The sequence below is a fragment of the Dryobates pubescens genome, chromosome 2 (genome assembly GCF_014839835.1).
Source record: "Dryobates pubescens isolate bDryPub1 chromosome 2, bDryPub1.pri, whole genome shotgun sequence".
Taxonomy (NCBI): Eukaryota; Metazoa; Chordata; class Aves; order Piciformes; family Picidae; genus Dryobates; species Dryobates pubescens.
This window is the reverse complement of record NC_071613.1, coordinates 25823906-25849299: the sequence shown is the minus strand read 5'-3', so window position 1 is coordinate 25849299 and position 25394 is coordinate 25823906. Positions and strand designations below refer to the sequence as shown.

General features: G+C 56.2%; 1 protein-coding gene across 1 annotated transcript; it reads right to left on the bottom strand.

Moving 5' to 3' along the window:
• Positions 1-277: 277 nt before the first annotated feature.
• Positions 278-19404, bottom strand: COL18A1 (collagen type XVIII alpha 1 chain). Its single transcript, XM_054172246.1, is given in 42 exon segments — positions 278-777; positions 859-974; positions 1155-1352; positions 1436-1708; positions 1923-1958; positions 2146-2274; positions 2354-2427; positions 2565-2709; positions 2802-2924; positions 3032-3075; positions 3164-3226; positions 3352-3394; positions 3594-3665; positions 3878-3952; positions 4188-4241; positions 4354-4389; positions 4481-4555; positions 4708-4770; positions 4964-4990; positions 5101-5130; positions 5307-5396; positions 5467-5502; positions 5888-5950; positions 6095-6139; positions 6255-6281; positions 6394-6465; positions 6551-6682; positions 7680-7724; positions 7877-7939; positions 8077-8226; positions 8306-8359; positions 8523-8609; positions 8726-8788; positions 8879-8905; positions 8996-9166; positions 9268-9294; positions 9383-9486; positions 9599-9737; positions 9916-9975; positions 10068-10151; positions 13259-13803; positions 17541-19404. Coding segments are annotated over 42 exon segments (5838 nt in total). The 3' UTR covers positions 278-563.
• Between the last annotated feature and the right edge of the window lie 5990 nt (positions 19405-25394).

Genomic DNA, 25394 nt, shown 5'->3' with positions numbered 1-25394 from the left:
ATGGACAGCATCTGGAAGGAGCCCTGGTGCTGCCATGGGACAGTCCCTTGATTGGGTGGGATGCCAGGGTTTTGGATGAAGACGGCCCTGTAGCCCCAGCAGTGAAGGTTTGAGTCCAACCCTGAGGTCCTGGTGAGGACAGTGTGGGGCTGGGGGTGGGGTCAGGTCAGAGGAACTCAAAGGCTTTCCAGGAGGGCATACCACAGACAGCGCTGAAATCTCCCTGCACAGCATCCTCCTGCCCAGCCACCCTGGGAAGAGCATCTGAGCAGATGGGGGACCCAAGCTGAAGTGGTTAAATATTAGGAGTTAGAAGAGAAGAGGAGCAAGAGGAGAAGTAAGGCAGCTTTCCCACTGCTGCCCTGCCCCAGGTGGGACACGAGCTCCTGCCGACCCAGGGCAGGGGTGATGGTGAGACTCTTTGGCTTCAGGTCTGTGAGGAAAAATATCCTGCAGGGTGAGGTCAGGCACATGGTGGGGGCTGAGAACCCAAGGGATGCCAGGGTGCAGGCTGGCCTGACCCTCCCAGAGGAGATGTGGGATACCCAGGGGATGGGAAGGTGTCATTTTTTGGCAGCAGTCATGAAGCTGTTCTCAATGCAGAGGACGATGAAGTTTTGCTGGCAGCTGCTGGCCACCTGTTCCAGCAGCTTGCCAGAGGCCAGTGAGGAAGCCTGGCCGGTCGCGGCATGCTTGTCCGTCCGCCACGTCTCGCAGTAGCTCTCAGGCAAGCGACGGCCCTTGGCATCTGAGCCGTGCCAGACACTCTTCTGTGGCCTAGAAAGAAGAGAGGTGGTGGGGCTGCTGCTGCAGACACCAGGTGCAGACCCTCTCTCCATCACTTGATCCCGCACTCACCATCCAGCATCCCGCAAGACATCTCGGCCATCAAAGGAGAGGATGCGGGCACCAGCTCGCAGTGGGGCACCACTGCCCGTGAACAGGGCTTCCCAGTTAGCGAAGAGCACTTCATCCTGATAGGGGTGGTGGTTAAAAATGGAGTGTCAGCCCGACCTGACACAGGAAGAGCTCTGAGCCTCAGCAGCCTCCAGGGAGGGCATTCTCCACTGTTACTGTCATGGGGTTGGACAGGGGGGTTGGGATGCTCTGCATCCCTCAGATTGTTGAGAAGGGGGTGTGGGACACAAACGTACCCGGAGGTTGACGATGGGCACGGTGGCACGGTCGGCCCTGCGCACAATGCTGTAGAGGTCCTGCAGGCGGGAGGAGAGGAAGGCGCGGAAGGTGCCAGCCAGCCCGACCTGCCGGGCTTGCTGGAAGCACTGGAAATCAGCACCTCGGATGCCACGCATGCCGCCGCTCAGCGGGGCATTCAGAGCCACCAGGTGAAGCTGCCAAGAAAGAACAGCAGATCTTGAGGGACGTGGCTTTGACCTTCATCCTCCCCAGCCCTCAGTCAGCAGGTGGCACTCACCGCAGGCTGGAAGTCCTGGTGCACGTGGGCAGCCACAGGAGCCGGATCCGGCCGGCGGTGGATGTAGTAGCTGTTGAGGAGCTCGTGCTGGTGGTGGAGCAAGGGTTGCTCGGGCAGGTGGTGCTGGTTGGCCACCACCTCATCCCCCCGCCAGGGCCGGGCGGTGGGTGGGGGGACGTGATTGCGGAGAGGATGCAGGGGTCCGTGGGGCTGGAGCGGGGGCTGGGGGCCGGCGTAGTGGACACTGGGCAGCTTGTCATACACCTCGTTGTCCTGGGGAGGGAGTGGAAGCCAGAATGAGGGCTGATGCTGCTCTGGGTGGGGATAGGGATGAGGATGGATATGGAAATGGAGATGGTTGGGGATGAGATGGAGATAGCGATGAAGATGTGTGGAGATGGGGGATGGTCGGGGATGGGGTGAAGATGGATGAGGATGAAGGACAGAGATGGAGGATGGAGATGGGAATGGAGGACAGGGGACTCACCAAAGCTGAACTGGGGATCAGAGTGTGCTCCTCCAGCTGCAAGGACATGGCACATCAGATCCCAGCTGCCCCCTCTGCTCTTCCTCATGCACAGGTAGCAGGGGACTCCCCAGGCATTGCCAGAAGACACCACCAAAACCCCAGGGCCACACATTCTGCACTCCCGTAGAGCCAGGTGATGGCAAGCCAAGGTGGGGTGCCCCTCCAGCCCCACCCCACTCACCAGCACTCGTCGGAAGCCCCCGCGCAGGCGAACGTAGAGCTCCTGCCGGTCGGTCAGAAAGACGAGGCTGCCCTCGGGCAGCTCCTGCGCGGCGCTCAGCATCGCCTGGTAGGTTGGCAGGGCACGCAGCTGCGGGCACAGCCCGGGGGTGGCTCAGGGCTTGGCTGGCTAGCCAGCGGGCAGCCCCTTGCCCAGAGCCTTGACTCACCCCCAAAGACATCTCACTGGTGCCTGGTGGTCCAGGGGGTCCCGGTGGTCCAGGGGGTCCAGGGATACTGATAGCTGGGCAATGAAGAAAGGTGAAATGGAGAGGGCTGCAGCTCAGGGAGGAATGCAGGGCTGGCACTGAGGGGTCTAAAGATGATGGAGAGGAGGGATGAGGGGTGGGCAGAGAGGGATGCACTGAGGCAGCTACTCACCTTGTCTGTGGGGACCTGGAAAGGAGGGTGGACCTGGGGGGCCAGGAGGGCCTGGGGGTCCCTGTCGTCCCTCATATCCAATACCAGGGGGTCCCTGAGGTCCAGGAGGCCCTGGTGGCCCAACAATACTATCCCCCTTGGGACCCTAGGCAGTGCAAGAGAACATTCCTAGAGCAAAGCACGCAGGGATGCTGCTCCCTCCTGTCCCACTCATCCCCTGCAGTGTGGAGTACTCACCGGCAGCCCAGGGTAGCCCTGGGGCCCTGGAGGCCCTGGTAGCCCAGGGACGCTGGGACTGTAGAGGGATGTGCTGCCTGGCTCACCCTTCTCACCCTTGGGACCTGCATCACCCTTGTCACCCTGCAGAATGGCACAGCCTTAGGGTATGTGGCTGCTGCACAGCCCAGTACCCCAAATTGTGCCAGGTGCCAGCCCTGTGAGCCACTGCTGGCAGGCAAAGCACTTACCCGCAGGTTGGCACTGAAGTGACTCAGGTCATAGGGGAAGTGGCCTACAAAGAGAAAGAAGAAGGGGGAGGAGAGCCAGGTGGGCATGAGCCACTCCCTGCCCACCTCTGCCTGCAGGCTCAGGTCACCTACCTGGAGGCCCTGGGGCTCCAGCATCACCTTTCTCTCCTTTTTGTCCTGAAAACTGTTGGAAACCTGTGGGAAACAGCAGAAAAATGCCATCTTGGCTCTTCAGCACCCCAGCCCCAGCTCTTACAGAAAGGGTCTTGCCAGAGGTTCCCAAAATGCCCCAAGGAGCTGGGAAAGGGACATCCCCTTACCAGGGAAGGCTGGCAGTGCAGGATGGCCAGAGTCGCTGAAGGCCTGAAGTGATGCAAAGGAAGTGGATGCAGAAACAGCAGCATCCTTGGGGTCCTCCCCTTAGTATGATGCTGATAACATCCCCAAGTGCCAGCCTTGGCCAAAATGCCACCAGAGCATCCCCTAGCCAGGCAGGAGATACTAGGGAGAGTCAGTCACCAGCCCTTAGCAATCCCATCACAATGACCCTGTCATTACTTACATTGCTGTTGTCATAAACTATGCTGCCAGGTGGTCCAGGGGGCCCTGGGGGCCCTGGAGGTCCTGGGGGACCCTGTGGTGGAAGAGAAGATGTGTCAGAGTCCTGTAAAGTGGACAGTCCCTGTCAGGGTACAGCAGGGACATGTCCTGCACCAGAAGGGCAGCCAGTCTCTAAAAGTGGGAGACATGCTCTTTGCTAAAGGGATTGTGGTCCCCAAGGAGACCCTTGGGGTGTGCCCCCAGCTCTGGGGCCCAGCAGCTGGGGGTTGCTGCAGCAGTGCTCACCCGCAAGCCCAGGATGCTGCTGACATCTGCTGGGTCACCCTTCTCACCCTTCAGCCCGTTCATGCCAGGACGTCCCTGTGGATGAGCAGCACAGATAAGCCCTGTCCCCATCCCCCTGCCAACACCAGGGTGACATCCCAGTGTCACCTTTGACAACCTAGCATCACCTCTGGCACCCCAGCATCACCCTGCCCCTTGGGGACACAATAGGGTTTGGGGCTCTGGAAGTGCAAGATGTACAAATAGGGTGGGAGAATGCGGTGGAAGAGGTGCTGGGCAAGGGCACAAACCAACCAGGACCAAGTCTTACGGGTCTGCCTGGAAAGCCGATCTCTCCCTTCATCCCTGCTCGTCCCTGGGGACCCTGGAGGGGAGAGAAGATGAAGACAAGGGTGCTCAGAGCAGGGACACCCCTTGTTCCCCTTTGCCCTGGATTAGCTCCATGGGATACAAGAAGGATGGTGATGGTGACTTACAGAGGGTCCCATTGGTCCCCGCAGCCCTGGCTCCCCCTGTGGATAGCAGAGAGGGAAAGGACACCATCACCGGGACTATCAACATTCGTTGCATGAAGACATGCCCCCATTCCTGCAGTGCACCCACCTTTTCTCCTTTCACCTTTGCAGTGACCACAGTCCCATCGGGACTGATGATGACACCAGGCTCCCCCTTCTCTCCCTGCAAGAGAGCAGGAGGTATGAGGGGAGATGGGAAGGACCAGGCTCCCTCCTGCACCAGGGTGGTGTCACCACTGGGACCTGGTGGCCACGCAGGATGGGGGACCAGGAGTGTGACCACCTCATGGGGAGAAGGTGGCCTGGAGCAGTTACCTTCAACCCTGGAGGACCCTGGGGTCCAGATGACCCTCGGTCTCCTTTTGGTCCCATCGGGCCCTGCAGGGAGGAGCAGAGCCCACATCAGCCCTGATCTACCAAAGGCAGATCACAAACCCCTTCCACCATCACCATCATGCTGACACTGCTGCAGCAAAGCACAGCAGGACCAGCAATCAGAGCTTTCACCAAAGCCTGCATGGAGCTTTCACTGGGGCCACCCCTGTGGTCCCCAGCTCTGCCACCAACTCACCAGGAAGCCAGCATGACCTGGTCTGCCCTGTAGAGAGAAGCAGAATTGCTTGTAACAGCAAGCCCCCTCTTCCCAATCAGTTAGGTGCTCTCCTGGCACTGCTAAGGAGTGGGCAGGAGTGGTGGGGGGATACTCACCTCTAGACCAGGTAAAGCCACCAAAGATTTCTGGAGAAAGAGACAAAATGAGGTTCTTCATTCGGGTCTTTTCTCTGACGAGGTCAGAGCCCCTGGAGAGTTCTCCCTCAGTCCCCACACATGATAGGTGCTAGGCAGACCCCTTTCCCCATCCCCCTCAGTTTTAGCTTCTCCTAGCTGTTGTGAAGCTGGGCACCAGCACTTACATCTTCACTGGAGACAGTGATGACCTGTCCAGGGGGACCAGGTGGACCAGGGGGGCCGGGTAGCCCCACACCATCTTGGCCTTTTTCACCCTGGAAGACACAAGTCATCAGCCCCAGGGCCACCACTGGTGGTCTCTGTCCCCAGCCCAGTGGCACCTACCTTCTCACCAGGGCTGCCTCTATCACCTTTGGGTCCCTGGAAGGAGAAGCAGGCAGGTGAGCTTTACACTTAGCACTATGCACAACCGGACCCTGGCTCACAAGTGGAGACCCACCTCCTGCCTGCAGATTGGCAAAATCTTTCAGGCCACCCCCCTCTGCCTGCAAGGTCTGGGCAGCAAGCCAGCTTGGGATACTTTTGGGAGGAGGTGGTGGCAGTGAGCCATGTGGCAAGCTGACAGGGACAGGGTCACAAGTAGTGTGGGCACTTCCGGCACACGGTGGACTGGGTCCCAGAGCACAGGAACAGCCAAAGGAATTAGAGGGAATGAATTTCAGCTGCTACAAGTGGCCCTGCAGTGATCAAAGATGCCCTGCCTGGAGTGAGGGGGCTCCTGGAAAGGGAGAGCTGATGCTCCTACCTGTGGGCCAGGGAAGCCCTCCAGGCCAGGGCGGCCATCCACGCCAGGCACACCAGCATTTCCCTGCAATGAGGTGAGGAAAAGGGCAAGATGCAGGATGGAACACTCCTCTGCCAGTCCTAGGTTGGGGAGCACTGGGGCCTTGCCCAGTGCCCTACAAATCCAGGTGCTCACACATCAACCATCCCAGTCTCCCAGCACTCCTACCTTCATTCCAGGCAAGCCAGGCTGCCCGGGACTGCCAACCTCCCCCTGCAAAGGAAGAGGTGTCAGAGAAGGAGCATCCCCATAAGCTGCCCATGGGCATCTTGCAAGAATGGAACTAGCTAGGCTCCAGCACTGAAAAGGTGTTTAAAGTGCTCCTCACCTTCACCCCTGGTAGTCCTGGCACTCCCTGCAAGCAACAAGTGGGCCATGAGCGTTAGGTGACAGGAAGGGATATGATGGCAGGGGATGCCCCAGGAAGCCCAGGATGGAGAGGAGGGAAGGGACAAGGGTAGAGTTACCTGTGGTCCTTCAGGCCCGCGTGGTCCCGGCGAGCCGACGGTGAAGGCTAGCCCAGATCCCTCCATGTCGCTCTAGGGGGGGAGAGAGAAGGAGCTCAGCCACACCTGCCCCTGCTCCAGCTCATCTTCCTCCCCCATCACAGGGGTAGTCACTTACAAATCCAGCCTCATAGCCTGGCCCTGGAGGTCCTGGGGGCCCTGGCTGCCCAGGGGGTCCAATGGGCCCAGGCAGACCAGCTAAGCCAGTTTCTCCTGGGGCTCCTGGTGGTCCCATTTCTCCCTTGCTGCCCTGTGATGGAGACAAGAAAAACAAAGGGACAGATGATACCAGGTGACAACAGTCCCTTCCTGGAGACTGCAGGCGGGAGGCAGCGTGTCCTCTCCCACATACCCAAACTGCCCCATGGAACAGGATGCAGATGCTCCCTTCTCTGGGGCTTTCCAGGAAGGGGCACTGCCCACCTCGGGCATCCCTTCTCCCAGGTGTCCTCGGGTGGCATTGGCTCCCAATGCAATGTGCACAGTGGCCACCAGAGGCTCCTCTAAAATCATAAATGCACTTCTTTTTTTTGTCTTCTGCACATGCAGCAATGCTGCAGAAGAGCTCAGTGCTGATGGGGGACACTTGCAGACACCACTGTGCTTTGCTACAGGGTCTCTGAGCAACAGGATAGGTCCTTATGCCCACTGCCACCTTACCTCCCTCTTTGGTGCTGGTAGCACTAAGAAAACTTAATTCTTGAGGTTCTTGCCCCAAGCTCAGGCTGAGGTGGATGAGGCATTCCCAAGGAGCACCCTTAGGATTCATCCAGATCCCAGTAACTCCTCTTCTATGCTTCAAAATACTCCACTCAGCTTTCCTGCCCACTCCCCAGGAACAGGTTGCCCAGAGGTGGTAGATGCCCCGTCTCTGGAAATGTTCCAGGTTGGGTTGGATGGGGCTCTAAGCAAGCTGATCTAGTTGGAAGATGTCCCTGCTCATTGCATGGGTGTTGAACTAGATGACATTTAAAGGTCCCTTCCTACTCAAAAATGTACTATGATTCTTGAGGTGGCAGCACTCAGAACAAAGCCAAGCAAGGTGGTAGGAGCTTAGCAGGCATTCTGGGGCTGGTCATCAGCTACATGAACCAAGCTGCAGCATGGCTCTACTCTGGGAGGAACTCAAAATACCACCATTTGCCTCAGCACTTTGGTGTGAGGTGGCCTCCCCAGGCAGCATTCCTGCATCTGGTCTGCAATGAACATAGGACTCTTTGACAAGAAACCCATTCTAAGCACAGTACCTTGGGTCCTGGTGCACCAGGGAGGCCAAGGTCGCCCACGTCACCCTGGCGGGGAGGAGAAGAGGGTGTGAAGAAGCTGCTCAGGCAAGATCAGGTTGGTGCTCCCCAGCCCTGGGCTGGAGGGAGCTGTGACCTCCCAGAGATGTTCCAGGGGTGCTGTGACATGCTCCTGCGGCACCTGGGATGGGGACACTCACCCGCTCTCCTTTGGGCCCTGGCTGCCCAGGTGTTCCGTCTCTTCCAGGAGGACCCTGAAGACCCTGCAAGATGTCCAGGAGCTGGCTCCAGCACATGGAAACTCTGTGGGGCTGGCAGGCATCAAGCCCCCCACTGCCACAAGAGGAACTTACAGCACCACCACTATGGAGTGACGCTGGGATCACTTCCCATAACCTACCACTGGCCCCGGTGGTCCAGGGATCCCATCCCTGCCTGGCAGCCCTGGTGGTCCTGGCAGGTCTGTGTGGTTCATCCCAAATCGTCCTGGCTCACCTGGCAAACCAGGCACACCTGGTGGTCCTGGGGGACCAGGTGGCCCTCGTGGACCCTAGAAGAGAAGGAGAGGACAATGGCTGAGTGTGTGCCCTGACTCCTTGCCTGCGGGACAGGCACACACCCACACTCACCCGCAGGGTCTCCAGTTCGCCAGTGAAGCCAGAACCCTCCATGTCGATGAAGGTCTAGGTGGGGAAGTGCAAGAGTGATGTCAGGCATCAATAGTAATGGTCAGGGTTCCTAGAGGTGTGGGGATGCTGCCTGGGGGCTGGTGGCAGCATCCCAGATCTTTGTGGCTTGATGGACTCCATGTCCCCTCCAAATCACTTTTTCCCAGGGGGTACCCACCAGCTTGTCATGCTTGAAGGAGGGTCCTGGTGGTCCTGGAGGTCCAGGAGGTCCAGGGGGTCCCCTTGGCCCCATGCCTGGGTCACCCTGGCACAAGGAAGAGAGCACAGTTTGTGAGAGCAGCCAAGTTGATGACAAGAGAAAGGAGGGGCAGCGTGGTGTAGGCCCCTGCACTGGCACTGTCCTCCACCACTGGCACTCACCTTCTCTCCCTTCAAACCAGGCTCCCCCGGCATCCCAGGGAACCCCTGGGGCCCCATATCACCCTGCAAAGAGAGCAGTAGGGTGTCAGCACGTGGCAAGGCAATGGGGTGGCCACCATCCAACCCCCACCCCGCAGCCCTCACCACACTTACAGGTTTGCCATCCTCGCCGGGATCACCCTAAGGAGGGCAGAGAGTGGAGGGGTCAGAGTGCTAGCAGGCAGGGGAGAGGGGAGAGGGGATCCCTGACGGGTGGGGTGCTTGACTCACAGGCTCGCCATCCCTGCCAGGGGCTCCATCCCTTCCTGGTGGCCCTGGAGGACCAGTGACCTGCTCCACCATGGAGCCATCGCTGTGCTGTGAGAGGGTTCCAGGGGGTCCAGGATCACCAGGTTCACCTTTCTGTCCCTTGGAACCAGGGTAGCCAAATCCAGCACTACCCTGGGGAGGGGAGAGGAAGGAAACCAGCATGAGTGGCATGCCCCCAGGAGTGGTAGCCCACATAGGCATGGATTTGGCCCTGCTCCAACAGCAGTGCTCACCTTAATGCCCAGTTCTCCTTTCTCCCCCTGCAGGACAGAAACAAAGAGGAGTGGGTGATAAACATGGACATACCACCAGCCTCCTTGAGTTCTCGAGGTCCACTCTCTCACCCACCTTTTCGCCCTTGACACTGCCTGTCCTCACAATGCCACCAGTCCCCGAGTCCCCTTTCAGGCCACGTTCACCCTTTTCTCCTTTCTCACCTTTGGGGCCAGTGCCTGAGGGAAAGCAAAAGGGATTTAATTGTGCCTGGGGACAGCCATCATGCCCCCACTGGTGTGCCCTGAAGCCAGCAAACATGGTGGGGAAGGGAAAAGCTGACAGCATTACCTCCCATGGAGCCCTGTAGTGTCTCTTCTGCTCTGGTCCTCTCAGCTTGCTGTGGGGAGCCCCCACTGGTCCTAGGTCCACTGCCCACCGCCACAGGGGGAGAGGTGACAGGGACAGCATCCACCAGCCCCGGGACACCCTGTGCCAACAAGGGGACACCACAGTGCCATACACCTCATGGTGCCTTCTCAAAAGGGACAGCTGCCAGGACCCCAACAGACATTCTGGGACCTTGACCACAGAGGGCACCCAGACTTCCTGTCCCTAAAGTCTTGGGATACCACCGCTGACTGCAACATCTGCAGGCACCAACTCACCCCAACTTTCCCCAAGGGTTGGTGTCCACCTTCTGCCCCGCTGCCAAAATCACCTGAGACCTGTGTTCACCAGGGAAGAAGGGGTGAGGGGTGAGCTGGGAGCATGGGGCAGCAGCCCTCTAGCCCACCCCACCAGGGCAGCCAGAGCTCACCTCCTCAGCATCGTCATCCTCTTCCTCACACTGGCGCTCAGCTGCCCGTGGGTCCCCCAGCAGCTTCAAATCAGCAATCACCCCCTGGAAGAAAACCACAGGAAGGGTTGCCACAGATGGAAGGATGCTATGGACGGATGCACGCCACGGACAGACAGGCGCTGCAAGCCACCCTGCAGTATGGTGTGTCGCTGAGTGCCCCTCCATGCTCTTTCACCTGATGCAGAGTGCTGTCCACCCAAGCATCCAGTCACAACCCAGCACAGAAAGGCTTCAACATTGCAAGCCTGGTGCCCAGCATCACCAGCATGGCTCAGCAAGCCACAGGAAGAGCCACATGCCAGCTCCGGCACCAGGCAGGCTGAGCAGAAGTAGTGGCCAGAATCCAGCCAGCCAGCAATGCTTTTACAGGGAAGTTCATGGCTGTGCTCCTTGTTTTCCCTCTCTGGAGGGCTCCCCAGTCCCAAGGGCTGCTGGCAGGTCCCAGCCCATTGCAATCCTAGTTTTGTATTTCTTAGGCTAATCTGCACTTCCTTGCCATTTGTTTGGGTTTTGCAAGCACTGTGCGTGTCCAAGCCGCTTGTTTATTCAAGAAACCACCACAAATTTCTTCCTAAGGATGCTGCCTCCAGACAGAACCCTGCAGCTGAGCTATCACTGCTGCACAGGAGGGCAGCATCCCTGTCTCAGCCAGGAAGAGTGTGTGGGTACCAGCTTGAACCTCATGGCTCTCACGGTGAGTGGGATCACCCAGCACATCCCCACTGCTGGAACAGGACATGAGGATGCTGCCAGCAGGAGTGCTGACCAGCCCTCTGGTCCCAGCGGGGAGGTGCCAGGGATCACAATGGGAAGCAAGCTCTGACAGGGTAGATACATCCTGCTTGGTGTCCCTTCTCTGGGCAAGGCACCTAAAATAATATTTGGGCTCACTTGAAAGCAGAGCACACCATGTCCGGGAAAGAGAGCTGTGCCAGCAAACATGAGAGGTTTAAGAAAATAAGAATCAGGGGCAGCTGCAGTTCAGCCAGGCTGGCTGTGACAGTATAAAAATACATGATAAACGCATTATTTTATAGCTATGCAATAAGCATACCATATTAGGAACACTGTATTTTCATATTCATATGTATATAAAATAAAAAGATCAATCTCTTCCACAAGCAAATGCCCCCCAGATGGGTTACGACCTCTTCCAGCTGCTCACCCTTGTTACAGCCAGCTCTAATTCATTCCTCTCCTCCCCACTGAGCACCAGCAGCAAGCCTGATCTTTGAGAAATGCAACACTCCAGCCTGGCCTTCCTGGTCCTGGGGCTTTGTGGAGGCACCAGGAATAATCCCATTCCAGCCCTGCATTGGAGCATCCCTGTGAGGGCTGGTTATGAGGACACCGTGCAGCCCGTTTGCCCCAATGAAGGGGCAGAAACTCCATAGGTCTTATCACACACCCTGCTTCAGACAAATCTTCCTGCCAGATCTCAGCTAAAACCCCATTTGCAGTAACCTCCTTGATGTAGAATCATAGTTTAGATAGGAAAAGACCTTTCGGATTGTCTACTGCATGCATTAACCCAGCACTGCCAGGTCACCACTAAACCATGTCCCTCAGCACCACATCTGCACAACTTTTTAATCCCTCCAGGGATGGAACTTCCACCACTTCCCTGGGCAGCTTGTGTCAGGGCTTCACAGTCCTTTAGAGGAAGAAATTCTTCCTAATGTCCATCTTAGACCTCTCCTAGTGCAACTTGAGGCCGTTTCTTCTTATTGCTTGTTACTTAAGAGAAGAGACCAAGAAATTGGGAGAAGAGATCTATATCTGCTGTCCCAGAGGCTTTACCCCTCCATGCTTCATGCCACTGACACAAAGGCAGCTTGGGAAGAGGTACAGATGCCAGCTGTGACCCCACCAGCAGCCCTCCAGCTGCCTGCAGGCAGCTCATCTTGCCGCTTGACTGAGGGCCAGGTTTTAATCAGCTTGATGCCCTGTTAGTTCCAGATAACATGAGGCAGAGCTGGTCAGAGATGGAAATAACACGAGGCAGTCAGATGCCAAGAAGATATCCAAGTCTGTGCTCCCTGCACCCCTCCTGGCCAGCCAAGGCAAGTCAGCCTCCTTCTGTCCATGGCCAGCTATTCCCTGCGGGAAAACTGGGGGCGGGCAGTGGGATTGGGTGTTTGGCAAGCTCGGGAACATCACCTGCTAGAAAGGCAGGAGCAGTTTGCTCTGCTCTGGGCTGTTGCTTTGCCTTCCAAATGGTGCCAAACCCTCTTCAGCTGGGGAGAGGAGTTCCTCTGAGGCCGTGACTTAGCCCTCCCAGCATGTTCAAGAGCAAAAAATTGTTCTTCAAGAGACAAAGTTGCTCTTGAGACCTCAAGGGACCAACTTGAATCCCAGTGCAAACCAGTCTCTAGCCTATTAATCATTAACCCCTTCCTGGGGGAGCTTTCCCTGCCTGAAGCCATTTAACTGGGACTGTGGCAACACCACTCATCAAGATTATGTTTAAGCTCAGAAACATGCTTTGTCAAGGTCCTTGGGAAAAGCATCACTCCATTCAGCAGAGCTTCTGTTGCTGGGCAAAGCATGCTCAGCCCAGAAAAAGCCCAGCAGTGCAATCCTGAACTTTCAAGCACTGCGGGGGCTTTCCATGCCCACTGGCCATTTTCCCCACACTTACCATAAACCTTATCTAGAACAGAAGTTATGCTCAAATCATAGGCTGAGCTATCACCTTCTCTCCTTGCTCTCCAAAGACTTCCTGTAGATAGTGCCCAGTGTCAGCCAACAAAGATATGCTCTGGCCCAAGCATTTTTTCCAGCTAAGAGAGACGTTTTGCCAGCCAAATCAGCTCCTCCACCAAAGGAGTTGGATATTTTTAGCCACGGAGAGATTCAAAGCGGCTCCATGTGTTTGCTAGAAAAGCTACAGGCAATGGCGGCTGCTGTAGTGCCAGCCCATCTCCCACCACCCCCACCTTTAGAGCTTTAGACAATAAAGTTGGTAGCATCTCAAGCCAGCTTTCCCTTTTCATGTCAAGTGTCTCCTTCCGCAGGCTCACACAAAGAACGGAGCCACTGGTTTGTCTTCTAGGCAAAGAGGTTGGGTCAACAGGCACAGGCGAGCATCGTGTCTATCCTCACCCAGACATCCTGGAGACGCTTCTTGGGGTGACCTGAGGCCTTACCTGGTATTTATCTGGATCAGCTCCTCCAGCTTGAGCAACAAAGAGCCCTGAGCCCTCTTCCAGCTCCATCTCATCCGGGGAGCGCTCAAAGCGGAACCGTTCATGCTCCTCACAGTCCAGGTAGAGGACAACTTCATCCTCCTCCACGCTGATGGCCAAACGCGTCCACTGGTTGAGCAAGGTAGGCACAGTGAAGGTGGCTGCCACATACGAGCTTGGTGAGCCTGGTTCTGTATAGTAGAAGATGATCTGCTGCTTGCCTGCCCGCAGCTCTGAGAGCTTGATGCCCACATAGATGATGCTCTGTGAGGAGTCTGTGATAGCAAAGAGCACGCCAGCTCGTGGGGTGGTGGGCTGGATGTGGAATAGGATGGAAAAGTCCCGGAAGAAAGGGCTTGGCAAGTGGTACCGGGCCACTTGCCCTGTGTTGGCGTTGGGGCCAAAGACATAGCCGGGGTTGTTGTCAGGGCCATAAATTTTGAGGATTTCCTCTGGGGGAGGGTCTCCAATCAGCTCCAGGAGGCTGACCTCAGTGCTCAGGTTCTCTGCAAGAGGAAGGGAAAGGGGATGGTCACAAGTGGCCCAGTGACAGTGGTCACTCTCAACAAGGTGCCTTGGGAAGACATTACCGCCCATGCCTCTCCCAAATGCTCCTCTTCAACAATATCCTCTGCTTGCCCTCCCTGGGCCCTGGGATTTTTCTTTGGGATGTGTGTTGGTCAAGGCAGCAACGCTCCTCAAGATGCTCCCACTCCCAAAATGCCACCCATTCCCTGCTGCTAGCCCTCCAACCATAGCTGGGACATCCCTAAGATGGGACAAAACCAAAGGGATCCTGCCCATGATAGCAACATGCCTGTGCAGGCAGCAGGGAGTGCAGCTGGAGTGCTGGGATGCTGAAAAACCAGATAGCTGCGAGGCAGCCTGCTGCGTCTGTACTCACTACGGGGTCATGGTGACACCCCACTTCATCATTGGACACATGCACGTGGTCACCCCAGCTGGGAATAAATCAGAGCCATCCTCTTGCAACACCATGGGAATGAGGCTCAAGCCAGCAGACACCATTAGCCTCCCAGGATGATCTCAATTTGGATCTTGCCTCCTCTTCCAACTCCTTTTTCTGAAGGCACTTGGGGAAGTTCTGCTCAGGATGGGATCTCCTACCCGACGCAGCTGAACATCTGGCCGAGGCGAGAGGGCTCCCTGTACGCCAGCTCCCGTTGTTTTGGCAGCAGGCACATCCTCATCGCCCACACACCGGGAGCTGGATTCCTCCTCTCCTATGTCAACTGCTCGGGCGGGTGCCAACTTGGTGGGAGCGAGCACGTTGGGTGCTTTTTAACTCCCTGTTTCCTGGGAGGGAGGAATCCCAGATCTGAAACAGTCAAGACCTCCACACCAGGAATGGATGCTGGGTGCTGATTTTAGCCCTATCTGATGCCAGGAGCAGGACCTGAGACAATTGATGACCCCAACTCCAGCCCTGGTGTTTCACATGACCAATGGTGGAGTATTAGAGGTGTGCTGAGCCCAGGAGGACCAGCCAGGAACCTCCACCCTGCTCTGGAGCCAGGCATTGTCCTTCAGAGCTCTTGAAAAAAATAAGAAGAGGGGAAAAAAATATTAAAAGACAGAAGAAAGCAGCCCAGCCTTGCCCTGCCTGGGAGGAAAACACACCTCTTGGGATGGTGGGAGGAGATGAAAACCTAAGTGTCTAAGTCTGAGGGTACCTGCACACACAGAGCATACCCAGACTCCCCCAGCTGCTGAGCCCCAATGCCAGTGCTAGCCCAGTGACATGGACCCTGGCAGCAGGGACATTAAAAATGTCACTGATTAGAGGTGGGGACAAGTTTTTCTTCTTCTGGACCCTCTGATCCTCTCCTGAGCCTGCTGCTCTGAAACTACTCTGTATCCACCCTGCTCCCCCAAGCCCCCAGCCCCTCCCAAGCTCGGCATCCCAAAACTGACCACCTGGCTGGGAGGAAACCACCCTCCTGGTCCTGTATGAGCTCTAACTCCCTCATCTGCCCTGCACCATGATCCAGCTTCCCCGTGAGACATCCCCAGCCCATTCAGAGGGGAAGGGCTCAGTGCAGTCCCTCTGCCCCTCATGCAGGGACCTACAGGTCCTGGCATCCAGCATCCTTATGAGTCCAGCATCCTTTGAGTCCAGAATCCTTTCATGCCCAGATGTGTGCAGCCCTACACCAGAAATGATGGAGGAAGCAAGCAGGGATACCCTGGATCTGCAGCAAGCCCAAGCCCGGCACACACCATTGAGACACCCTCTTCTCAGGCACCTCACAAGCTCACGGCTGCTGCCTCATCCACAGCCCTGTCATCCCCAGCCACCCTGCAGTAGGTGGTTGCAGCCAAGCTGACTGCAAATGCCAGGATGCAGGGATGGAGCTTATCTTGGGCTGGAGGAAATCAAATTCACAATAGCTTTAAGGGAAGAGGAAACCAGTTTTCTCCTGGGGGTCTGCACGGGTGTAAGAGCCTGCACTGCAATTTCTGCAGTCAGACAAGGCACTCTCTGCCCCTGGGGCTTGGGGTGATACAGAACAGGCTGAAAGAGGCTTTTGTTAATGCTGCAATTTACAGCCACACTCCCCCTTGGTGTTTCAGTTAGCTTTGAGATCTCCACTCCTCTCCAAACATGCCACCCAGCCCCAAGTGTGGGGTGGGATCTGGGTGCTGGTGTTTCCACAAGCAAATGGGGACATGTCCTTCCCCTGTGCAAAGTGTACACCAGGTGGAGGCCAAGGCTGTGAAGCTCGACAGGGCCTGGGGAGTAGGGAGGTGGAAAGGAGGGATCTCTTCAAAGAGGTGCTCTCTGTAGAAGCCAAGTGCCCCTTGTCAACCACAAACCTTTCAGACCATGCCTGCTTTTTCCAAAGGGCAGTGACCAAATACTGCACCTTGCTCCTCCCTATAGCAAACCAGCAGCACCCACCACACAGCACAGAGAACCAGAGGTTTCAGGGTTTTAGATGGCTGCTGTCACAGGATGGCTGCAGGGATGCCTCTGGCTGCAGTGACCCAGCCATTTGCTCCTGTTGCCATTAGAAAGGCTCCAGGAATGCTCCAAACCACCCTCCTGCTCTGCCATGACCTTCTTGGCTGGTCCAAGCCAGGTCTGCCAGCATAGCCCTATGCAAATCATCCCAGCTTGGTTACGGGGGATCCTTGGTACACAGGAGCACCTCAAGTCATTCCCAGGGGTGCACCACAGCCCCCACATCCTCTACCCATTCCTGATGCTGCCCATTCAGGAGCATTTGCCTCCCCCAGAGTATCCCCATGATTCCATTTCCCTCCTTCCCAGGGCTGGCCCATGAACAGAGCTGCTTTGATGCCGAGAGGACCATGTGTGCGACCCTTGTCTGCCAGCCCCCCAGTGAATTGCCCCTCTGACAGCAGCGGGTGTATCGCCACTCCTGGGCAGCAGCCCCAGGCCATCGCTTGAGTGTGGAGGGGGCCAGCCAGGAACACAGCCTCATTCAGAGCGTTCAGCAAGGGCAGCAGTGAGCTCCCATTCCTGCTTTCATCTCACACTGCATTCGTGCTCTTGCACCCCAATGGGCATTTCTCTGAGAGCCAGTTTCCCCCCTGCTCCCTTCCTTCCATGCCTCTGGTGAAGAAGCACATTTTAGTCCCCAGTTCACATGCATAAAGGTCACAACCACCTAATGATGAAGCTGGAGAAGTAACCTCTCCCACCTGCCAGGCATGGGGGGATCAAACATTAGCTGTTGGGTAAATCATTAACCCCAAGGCAAAGAGCCACTGTGGGAGAGGGGAGTGTATGGATGCAGCCAAGGGTCACCTTGAAGGTATTGCCATGTCCCCATTTGCTGCTAGCATTGTGCAGCTGCAGAGTCCTGGTCCTTTGTCAGTGCAGGGAGCTGCCAGCTCTGCAAGCACCCTGCTCCTGGCACAGACACCCCAAAGCCCTTTGCTGTGCACTCTAGCACCTGCAAACTGTCTCCGAATGCCAGCACAAGGTGTTTGGGGAGCATCTCTTGTCCTGGCCACCAGTGAATTTTGTCTTTTAAGAGATGAAACAGCGCAAGGAGGGAATGGTGATGCTCAGCCTTGTGGAGGGAGCCTTGCAGAAGAAGCCAAGGCTGGACAGAAAGCAATACTGGACTAAGGAGCATCCCACAGGGACAAAGCAGAAGGATTCTTCTGCACCTAAAAACCTGGGGGAGTTTAGGAGGGAAAGGGGGAGACACACACACACAAACACGTGGACATCACCCAGCCACATTACCTGCAGAAGCATTAATAAAGACACAAGAATGCCCATCGTCCTCCTTGGGGAGAGCATCACAAGGCAGAGGCAGGTGCCCGCCAGCCAAGTGCATCCAACACAGGTCTCTGACGGCCTCACAGAAGCCCTGGCATGGTGGGGGGGTTATGGGGACCACAGCACTACACCCAGGGAGCAGGAGCAAGCAGAGAAACCACTCCACGTAGCGATGGCACCGCGATTCAAGCAGCCCCTCCCACTCATGCAAAGCTGCCCGAATTTCCACCTCGCTGCTGTGGTGGAGGTAATTTGGTAATCTGAAATGGTCGGTGCCCAGCACGCTGCAGAAGGGCAGGCGGGTCAGGACGGGAAGGCAACGGCCGGCTGGTGGCAACAGTCCAGGATAGGATGGGAGCCCTGTGCCACCACCACCGTAGAGTCGCGCAGCAGCGGTTAGTAAATCAAATTTGAGAGGACTGGAGTTATCAGCAAGAGAAGGATCCACACCATTATCTGCCCTCCTGTCAGGCAAAGGAGGGCTCTGACTCCCATTTGTGCCAGCCACCACCAGCCCTGGGCGGCCGGTGCCATGCCGCAGCTTTGGCCGGTTGGGAAACGCTCCGTGGTGACGTTGGGGCAGCTGCGCCATGGGGTCCCAGGGTGGCACCACCTGCTCACGGGACCTGCCACCTGGTGAGAAAGGAAAAGGGGCACTACCTGGCCGGGGACCCGCTGGTCTCTGCAAGGACACCTCTGTCCCCATCGCCACGGGGGTCCCCGTCCCCAGGAGCTGCAGGTCCTCGGTGTTCTTCATCCCCAGGAGCTGTAGGTCCTTGGTGGTCCCTGTCCCCAGGAGCTGCAGGTCCTTAGTGGTCCCCAACTCCAGAAGCTGAGGGTCCTTTGTGGTCCCTGTCCCCAGGAGCTGCAGGTCCTCAATGGTCCCTAACCCCAGGAGCTGTGTGTCCTCTGTGGTCCCTGTTCCCAGGATCTCCAAGTCCTTAGCAGCCCCTGTCCCCAGGAGCTGCAGGTCCTCAGTGGTCCCTGACCCCAGGAGCTGTGGGTCCTTGGTGGTCCCTGTCCCCAGGAGCTGCAGGTCCTCAGTGGTCCCTGACCCCAGGAGCTGTGAGTCCTTGGTGGTCCCTGTCCCCAGGAGCTGCAGGTCCTCAGCGGTCCCTGACCCCAGGAGCTGTGGGTCCTTGGTGGTCCCTGTCCCCAGGAGCTGCAGGTCCTCAGTGGTCCCTGACCCCAGGAGCTGTGGGTCCTTGGTGGTCCCTGTCCCCAGGAGCTGCAGGTCCTCAGCGGTCCCTGACCCCAGGAGCTGTGGGTCCTTGGTGGTCACTGCATCCAGGAGTTGTGGGTTCTCAGTGGAGCTGCTGGCTACATCCTGGCCAGGGGCAGGTGACATGCTGTGGGAAGGAGTGATGCTGGGCCATGACATGCTCTCCACCAGCCTTGTGGCATTCCTGTCCCACTGTGTGGCATTTTCAGTTGTGGTCTCCTTGCTTGCAGGTGCTGCTGTACCAGTATCTGGCTCCTGGAACTGTGGGGTGGTTACTTCTCCCATCATTTCGCCACCCAGCATTCCTGGGGACACACTGGGGGCAGGAGCTGCTGCAGAGGAGAGTGATTCCAGCACCGTGGTTCTCTCACCAGGTGCTGCTGGGCTTTTCGTGGTCTTCACACTGCCCCAAATCCAGTCCAGGAACTGTGCTTCAGAGGAGGAGAAGCAGCAAGCCAGAAGGAGCAGAAAGCCGAAGTGAAGTGGGGCCATTAGGAAGGGAAAACGAGCCCTGTTGCGTCGGAGAGCGAAATGCAGAGGCCAGAAGAAGGAAAGCAGGGAAGAGACAGGAGTTTTGCCCCGGCCAGACTCCCGGAGCACTCACATTGCTCTCTCCTCCCAGGCTCGAGCACACGACCCTTCAAACTGGAGCGGAGTGGGAGGAGTGGCCCTGCCAAACCCTCCTCTCCTGAGCGCCAGCCTCCCTTGCACCCGGCACAGCCCCCCAAGGACCCAGCCGCCTGGCTGGTGACCCACCTGAGCCCCTCAAAACCTCTGGGAGCCCAGCCAGCCTTCAGATGCACCCTGTTCCCCGTCCCAGCTGCTGCTGACAGCACTTTAACTGCTTCCTGCCCAGAAAATCCTGAATCCTCTCTCCCTGCTCAGTGGTTCTGGTTAAATTACCAGTGTCGAGAGCCAGACAGGGTGGGGTCACACATGGTTAGGGTCCGTATGGATGTTCAGTTTAAATGGGACATACAATTTGCCCCACACTGCAGGTCTTGGGGGAAAGGTTATAACCTCAGAGCAAGGCAGAATGAAGAAGGGGAAAAAATCCCTGAAAACATTTCCAACATTTCCACCATCCGGAAACACAAGTCCCCAAAGTGCTTTTAAGCCGCTTTCACAGCTCAGTTACAGGGCCAGGCACCCCCAGATGCTGTCACAGGATGGTGAGGGGAATGCTCACAATTCTCTCTGCCAGGAACATCACCCATCAGCAACATCTTGAAGCCAGGAGGTCTGAGCAAATGCAACCTTGAAGCTCAGGATGACAATGCCCCCCGGGCAGCTGGCACTCTCCCATGCCCCAAAAAGTTCAGTTGCTCTTTGCCTGACCTTAAAATAATCCCCCAAATCCACCTATCTGGTCCATTTTCCTACATCAGCACTGCCCTGCTCTGGAAGTGATGACCCCTGTTCATGGGGACCAACCAGTCACGGTCCCCTGCAGCAATGGAGCAGAGCCAGGGCCTGCACCACTACGCTGCTCTTGCTGTGACACTGGGCAGGTGACTTTCATGGTTAAAAAAGTGCCCCTGAGAAAGGACTTTGATGAAGAGCTGACAATTTTGGCTCCCTCTCACTGGGACTCTGCAGGCCCAGGAAAGCCACAGCCTGTGGTAACATGGTCTGGCAACATGGAGCAGAAAGGGAGGCAACTCTCCTGATGCTCATGTTTACATATATTCAGGAAAAGCACTGAAACGAAGGCTCAGATGCCTGCTCCACTTTACAGAACATTTCCCACACTACTTTTTAAGTGAAACGAGTGAGTTTTCCCCTTCAAACGCTGGCTGGCACGGCAAGGCGGCTGCTGCTAATAGGCTGCCCCATGACTGATGTTGTTAGGGGTGAATGTTATGGAACAGCCCACGACTAATCGAATGTGGGACGTGTTTTTGTCCATATGTCAGAGTTTCCATACAGCCCCCCCGAAGCTCATGAACCTGACGAACCATCAACCTGAGGAAAGGAGCCAACCTGCCAATCTGCCCTGGCGTGTTTGGACGGGACCCCACTGCGCCCAGCTCTGCTCCCCCGGGGCAAGGGTGCAGCGTCCTGGCAGGGTGTAGACCTCCCCATGTACTCAGCAAGTCCGAGAGGGATGCCAGTGACTGCTCCTCTCCCACTGGTGGGGAGGACAGATGGAAAAGCTCAGTGTTCACACTGCCAAACTGTGAGGAGATAAGGGGAGGTGGGGAATGACAGCCTGTAGCAAGGATACAATCCAAACCCCCTGGAGCCAAGCAGCATACCCAGGGCAGCTCCTGGAGGCAGGGAGGAGCATCACGAGGAGCCTCAATGAGCTGCTTCATCTCAGCCAGGAAGGTTTTGGCGGCGGCACCATGCTGGGGTGCCCCAAGCGTGTGCAGACACGATGCCCAGCCGGAAAAAATCCCATTTCTCCCTTCTGGTGGAATTAGGCAGCTTTAAGCAAAGTAGTAATCTTGTGGGACCTCCTCACATGCAGGTATGCCACTGCCAGCCCTCATTACGGCTTCATTTCATTTCACTGCACAACTCCAGGGAGGCAGCCAGGGCTCAGGCACCCCCCAAGTTATAGCATCTGTGTCCCACAGCTGTACTGCTGACACTCTTCTGGCAGTGGGATTTCCAAAATAAGGGCCTGAAGGGTGGCCTGGTGTCATAGGTGGCACTAGAGCATCCCAGCCCAAGGTCCCCAGCTCTGACACTACCCAAGCAGCCAGGCAGGGATGCAGAATGTACCAGCCAGTGAAATGTTTTGGAGAAGTATTTCCCCAATGAGAAGCCACAGCAGCTGGCTTGCTGGCAGAGCAGGAGAAACCCCTTGTTTTAGCCTCCTCTAGGCTAAAGGCTCCCAAAGAGCACTTCGCATGCTTCAGGGGATGCTGCAGGAAGCTCATTGTGACTTTGCACTTCCTTAAAAGCAAAATTGGCCCCTTCAATGTGATCCCAATTCCCTCCTGGACAGACTGACTGTGTCTTCCCACCACTATTCAGCACTGGCTGCTGCAGCCTGGTCCCTCTGGAAGAGCGGGACAAGGCCACTTTGATCCCTGTGGGCTCAGTCCTGTCCCAAAGGAAAAGGGAAAGGAGTGAAGGAGAAAAAAAAGAAAGGAGGAGGAAAAAAAAGAAGGGAAGAAAAGACTGAGAAAAGAAGGGAGGGGGAAAAAAAGGGAGGGGGGGAAAAGGGAGGGGGGAAAAAGGGAAAGACAGAGGGGGGAAAAAACCAAAAGCCAGTCACCCAGGTTTCAGATTTGCAGCATGCCATCAGTAGTTAAAGAATAATGATTTTACTCTTTGGGGCCAAAATAGGGCTGAGCAAGCGGATTTCAAGTGACTCGGGCACATGTCCCCATGCTGGGGAATGCAGCGGTGGCCAGGGACAGCAAATCTAGCCATGAACCCACCAGCTGCCCAGGCCCCAACCCATGTCCTGTGTTCTTGCAGGGGCAGCTCCAGATTGCTCTCCCCACAGCGTTTTGGGAGGTGACAGGGATTCTGCCCCAGCCCAGCTCAGACTGGCCAGGGCTGCACCCCAGACAGGCAGATGGACAGACCGGCGGACAGATGGACGGACAGAAAGGCAGATGAACAGCAGAGGGAGCCTCAGGCTGAGCAAAGTGCCAAAGTATCCTCAGAACCACTGCATTGCAACCCATCCGGGATGATGACCCATCCTCGTTACACTGGGGACCCTTTTATCACCAAGGAGTCACCAAGGCCTGATCAGGGACAGACAGCAGCACCAGCTTTTGCAGGGTGCAGCTGGAGAGGGGGAAGGCAGGGCTTTGTCACCCGTGGCTTCCTCCTTCTGCTCATGTCTCAGGGAAGGTCTCTGCAAACTGGTGGGAGATTCTGGGTCTGAGATGTTCTGAGTGAGAAGCCTTAAGCCCAACAAGATCAAGCACTGCTGCAGAAAGGGCTTTCATGCTGACAGCAGATCCCGCTGCCAGAGCCAAAGAGAGAAAGACACCCCCAGGGTACCTCCTGCTCAGCCATGCACCCTTGGAGCCAGGCAGGGATGGAGGTCATAGTAGCCCCACGGTACTACTCCCAGGAAGCCTCCCTTAGCAGTTAAAGACTTTAATTAACATATGTGCTCATTATCAGTCTATTTTAATCCATTTTGTTTGCCGAGACCAACCTGCAAAGAAGGCAGGACAGCTGCAAATCGCCTCCTGCTTTCGGCCCACTAAAAATGTCCCCAGCCCCATTATCCCACATCTAGAGGTGTCCATTCTTCACCACCATTCTCGCAGCTCGGGCAGCTCTCTCTCAAGCCCAATATATGTTTTGAAGCCTATTACACGGAAAATTGCTAATCACAGCATTAGTTGAAATTGGTTTGATGCTGCAGCGTAGTTTGTATGGATCCGTTGTAAGGAACCTCCTTCCTGAATAACCAAACAAGCTCATAGGATCATTCAGGCTGGAAGGGACCTCAGGAGGCCTCTAGTTCAACCTCCTGCTCAAAGCAGGGTCACTCCTGAGCTCAGACCAGCTTGCTGAGGGCTTTATTCAGTTGAGTCTTGAAAATCTTGAAGACTGGAGATTGTGCTTTGTGCAGTCCTCAACTGTCCTCATGGGGAATTAGGTTTTTCCTTACATCCAGTCTGAGCCACTCATTTCCACTCATGCCTGTTGCCTCTTGCTCTCTGCTGTGAAGGGCCTGACTCCATCTTCTTGCTAAACTCCCATAGGTACTGGGAGGCTGTTGGTTTCTCCCCACCCCTGAAGCTGTTTCTCTTTCAAGCTGAACAAGCCTAGCTCCTTCATTGTGTTCTCACTGGGCAAGTGCTCTGGTCTCCCATAGGGTGCCCAATAAAGCATCCACCTCCAAAGGGCACAGAATGACAGCAGAGCAAGTGCTTGGGACTGCTGCTGATGCTCCATCTGTATGTCCCCTCTTCCATGGATGCTGCTGGGGAAAGGAAGGAGGAAACCTTAACACCAACTGCTGGAGGCAGGAGCATTCTTGGACCGAGCAGAAAAATTCAGTAACCATGAGCAGCAGAGATGTCTATAAATCCTACCAATGTTTGGGATTTTAATCTGTTCTTCATCTAAAAGCCCAAACAACAGCTAAAAGGCCCTTGTCAAGATGCATGCTGAGGATATTGCCACATCCCAAGCTGCTGACCTCCCTTGTGGAGACAGCCCCTGCTGAGAGACAGTGGGACCCAGCTCACAGATGGGCACTCAGCCAGAGAGAAGGGAAGGCAAGGGCTGGGAACAAAGATGCACAGAGGCTGAGCCAGCATGAGTGATGGCATCTATCACAGCCCCCAAAATGTGCAGGTGTCAGTTTGCTGGGACCTGCCTCCAGGCCAGCATTTCCCTCACCCCTGGGCTGCACAACACCACCAAGCCCCCAGGACTGCGGCATTCCTAAACATTTAGTCATGGAGAGCCAGAAACATCCTCCCAGCAAATTCCTCGATAAGATAAACTGTGAAAATGTCACAACTGCCTTGAGAAGCCATCAAATAAACCCATGGGGCAAGAAGAGTGGCCGTGACCAGACCCTCGACACTACCTGCATCCTCCTCCTGCTGCCAAACTGAGCGGAGACAAGAGGTACCCACTACACCGGGGCACCCATCCTGCTCGTGGAAAGAGCATTTTTGTCAGCTCTCGTGGGAAATTATGCAGGCAACAGCAGCAGGCAGGGCAAGCAAAGCACAAAGCAAACAGCCTTCCTTCCAAGAGTAGCTAAAAATACCCATGGGGGTCGAGCCTTTGGGGAATGGCATGTCAAGGGACAGGTCTCACCAAAGGTATCTAAAGTTTGCCTTGTAACTCCCCCAGCTAAGGCTGTGAAACCCTAGCTGGAGAAGAAACAGCTAAGAGATGCTGCTGTTCCCCCTTTTTCCCATCCACATAGGCAGGACAAAACAGTGCCTGCTTTATCTGGCAGCTGGAGCAGGGAATTGGGGCTGGGGCAACTTTGGCCACCCTGCAAGGTGCCCTGGCCACCGCAGGGGATGGATGGTGAAAAGGGGTCATCAGCCTCTGGTCACAAACCCTAGGGAGGTCTTTAAAAGTGCAAGGAAGTCTTCAAAATGCAAAGTGAGCTGGTGTGACCTGTAGACCATCACTGGTGTCCCTCAGCCTCCTCCTGCCTTCACAGTGGCCACCAGCTCTGCTTCCCATCACTTGCCTCCCTCTGGAGCTAGCCGACAGCCTGGAGATAAGGCGAAGGGAGGCAAGGGAAGGAATGTGACCCCCTCGCTCACCCTCTGCCACATTACTAAATTACCTTGTAGACTAATTGCTCCTTGGAGGGGGAAGGCTCACCCCTCCCTCTCACCCCCCATCAAGGTCTTCACTCATCCTGGGAGCCACACTCCTGGGAAGCCCCGAATTTCAATCACGTTCCTGGCATTCCTACCCCAGCACGCAGCTGAGGGGACTCTGGCAGCATCCACGACCACTGTCTGGGCAGGCATGGGGGCTACCCTGGTTAACAGAGAGGGGGGTCGGTTCCCTGCTCTGTGAGGGACTGAGCAGGTTTGTGGCTGGGGAGCACATCCCTATTCCCAGGCACTTATTTATCTAGAAATACAGAGAGACCAATGGATCTGGTATCACAGACAGGGGCTGCTGTG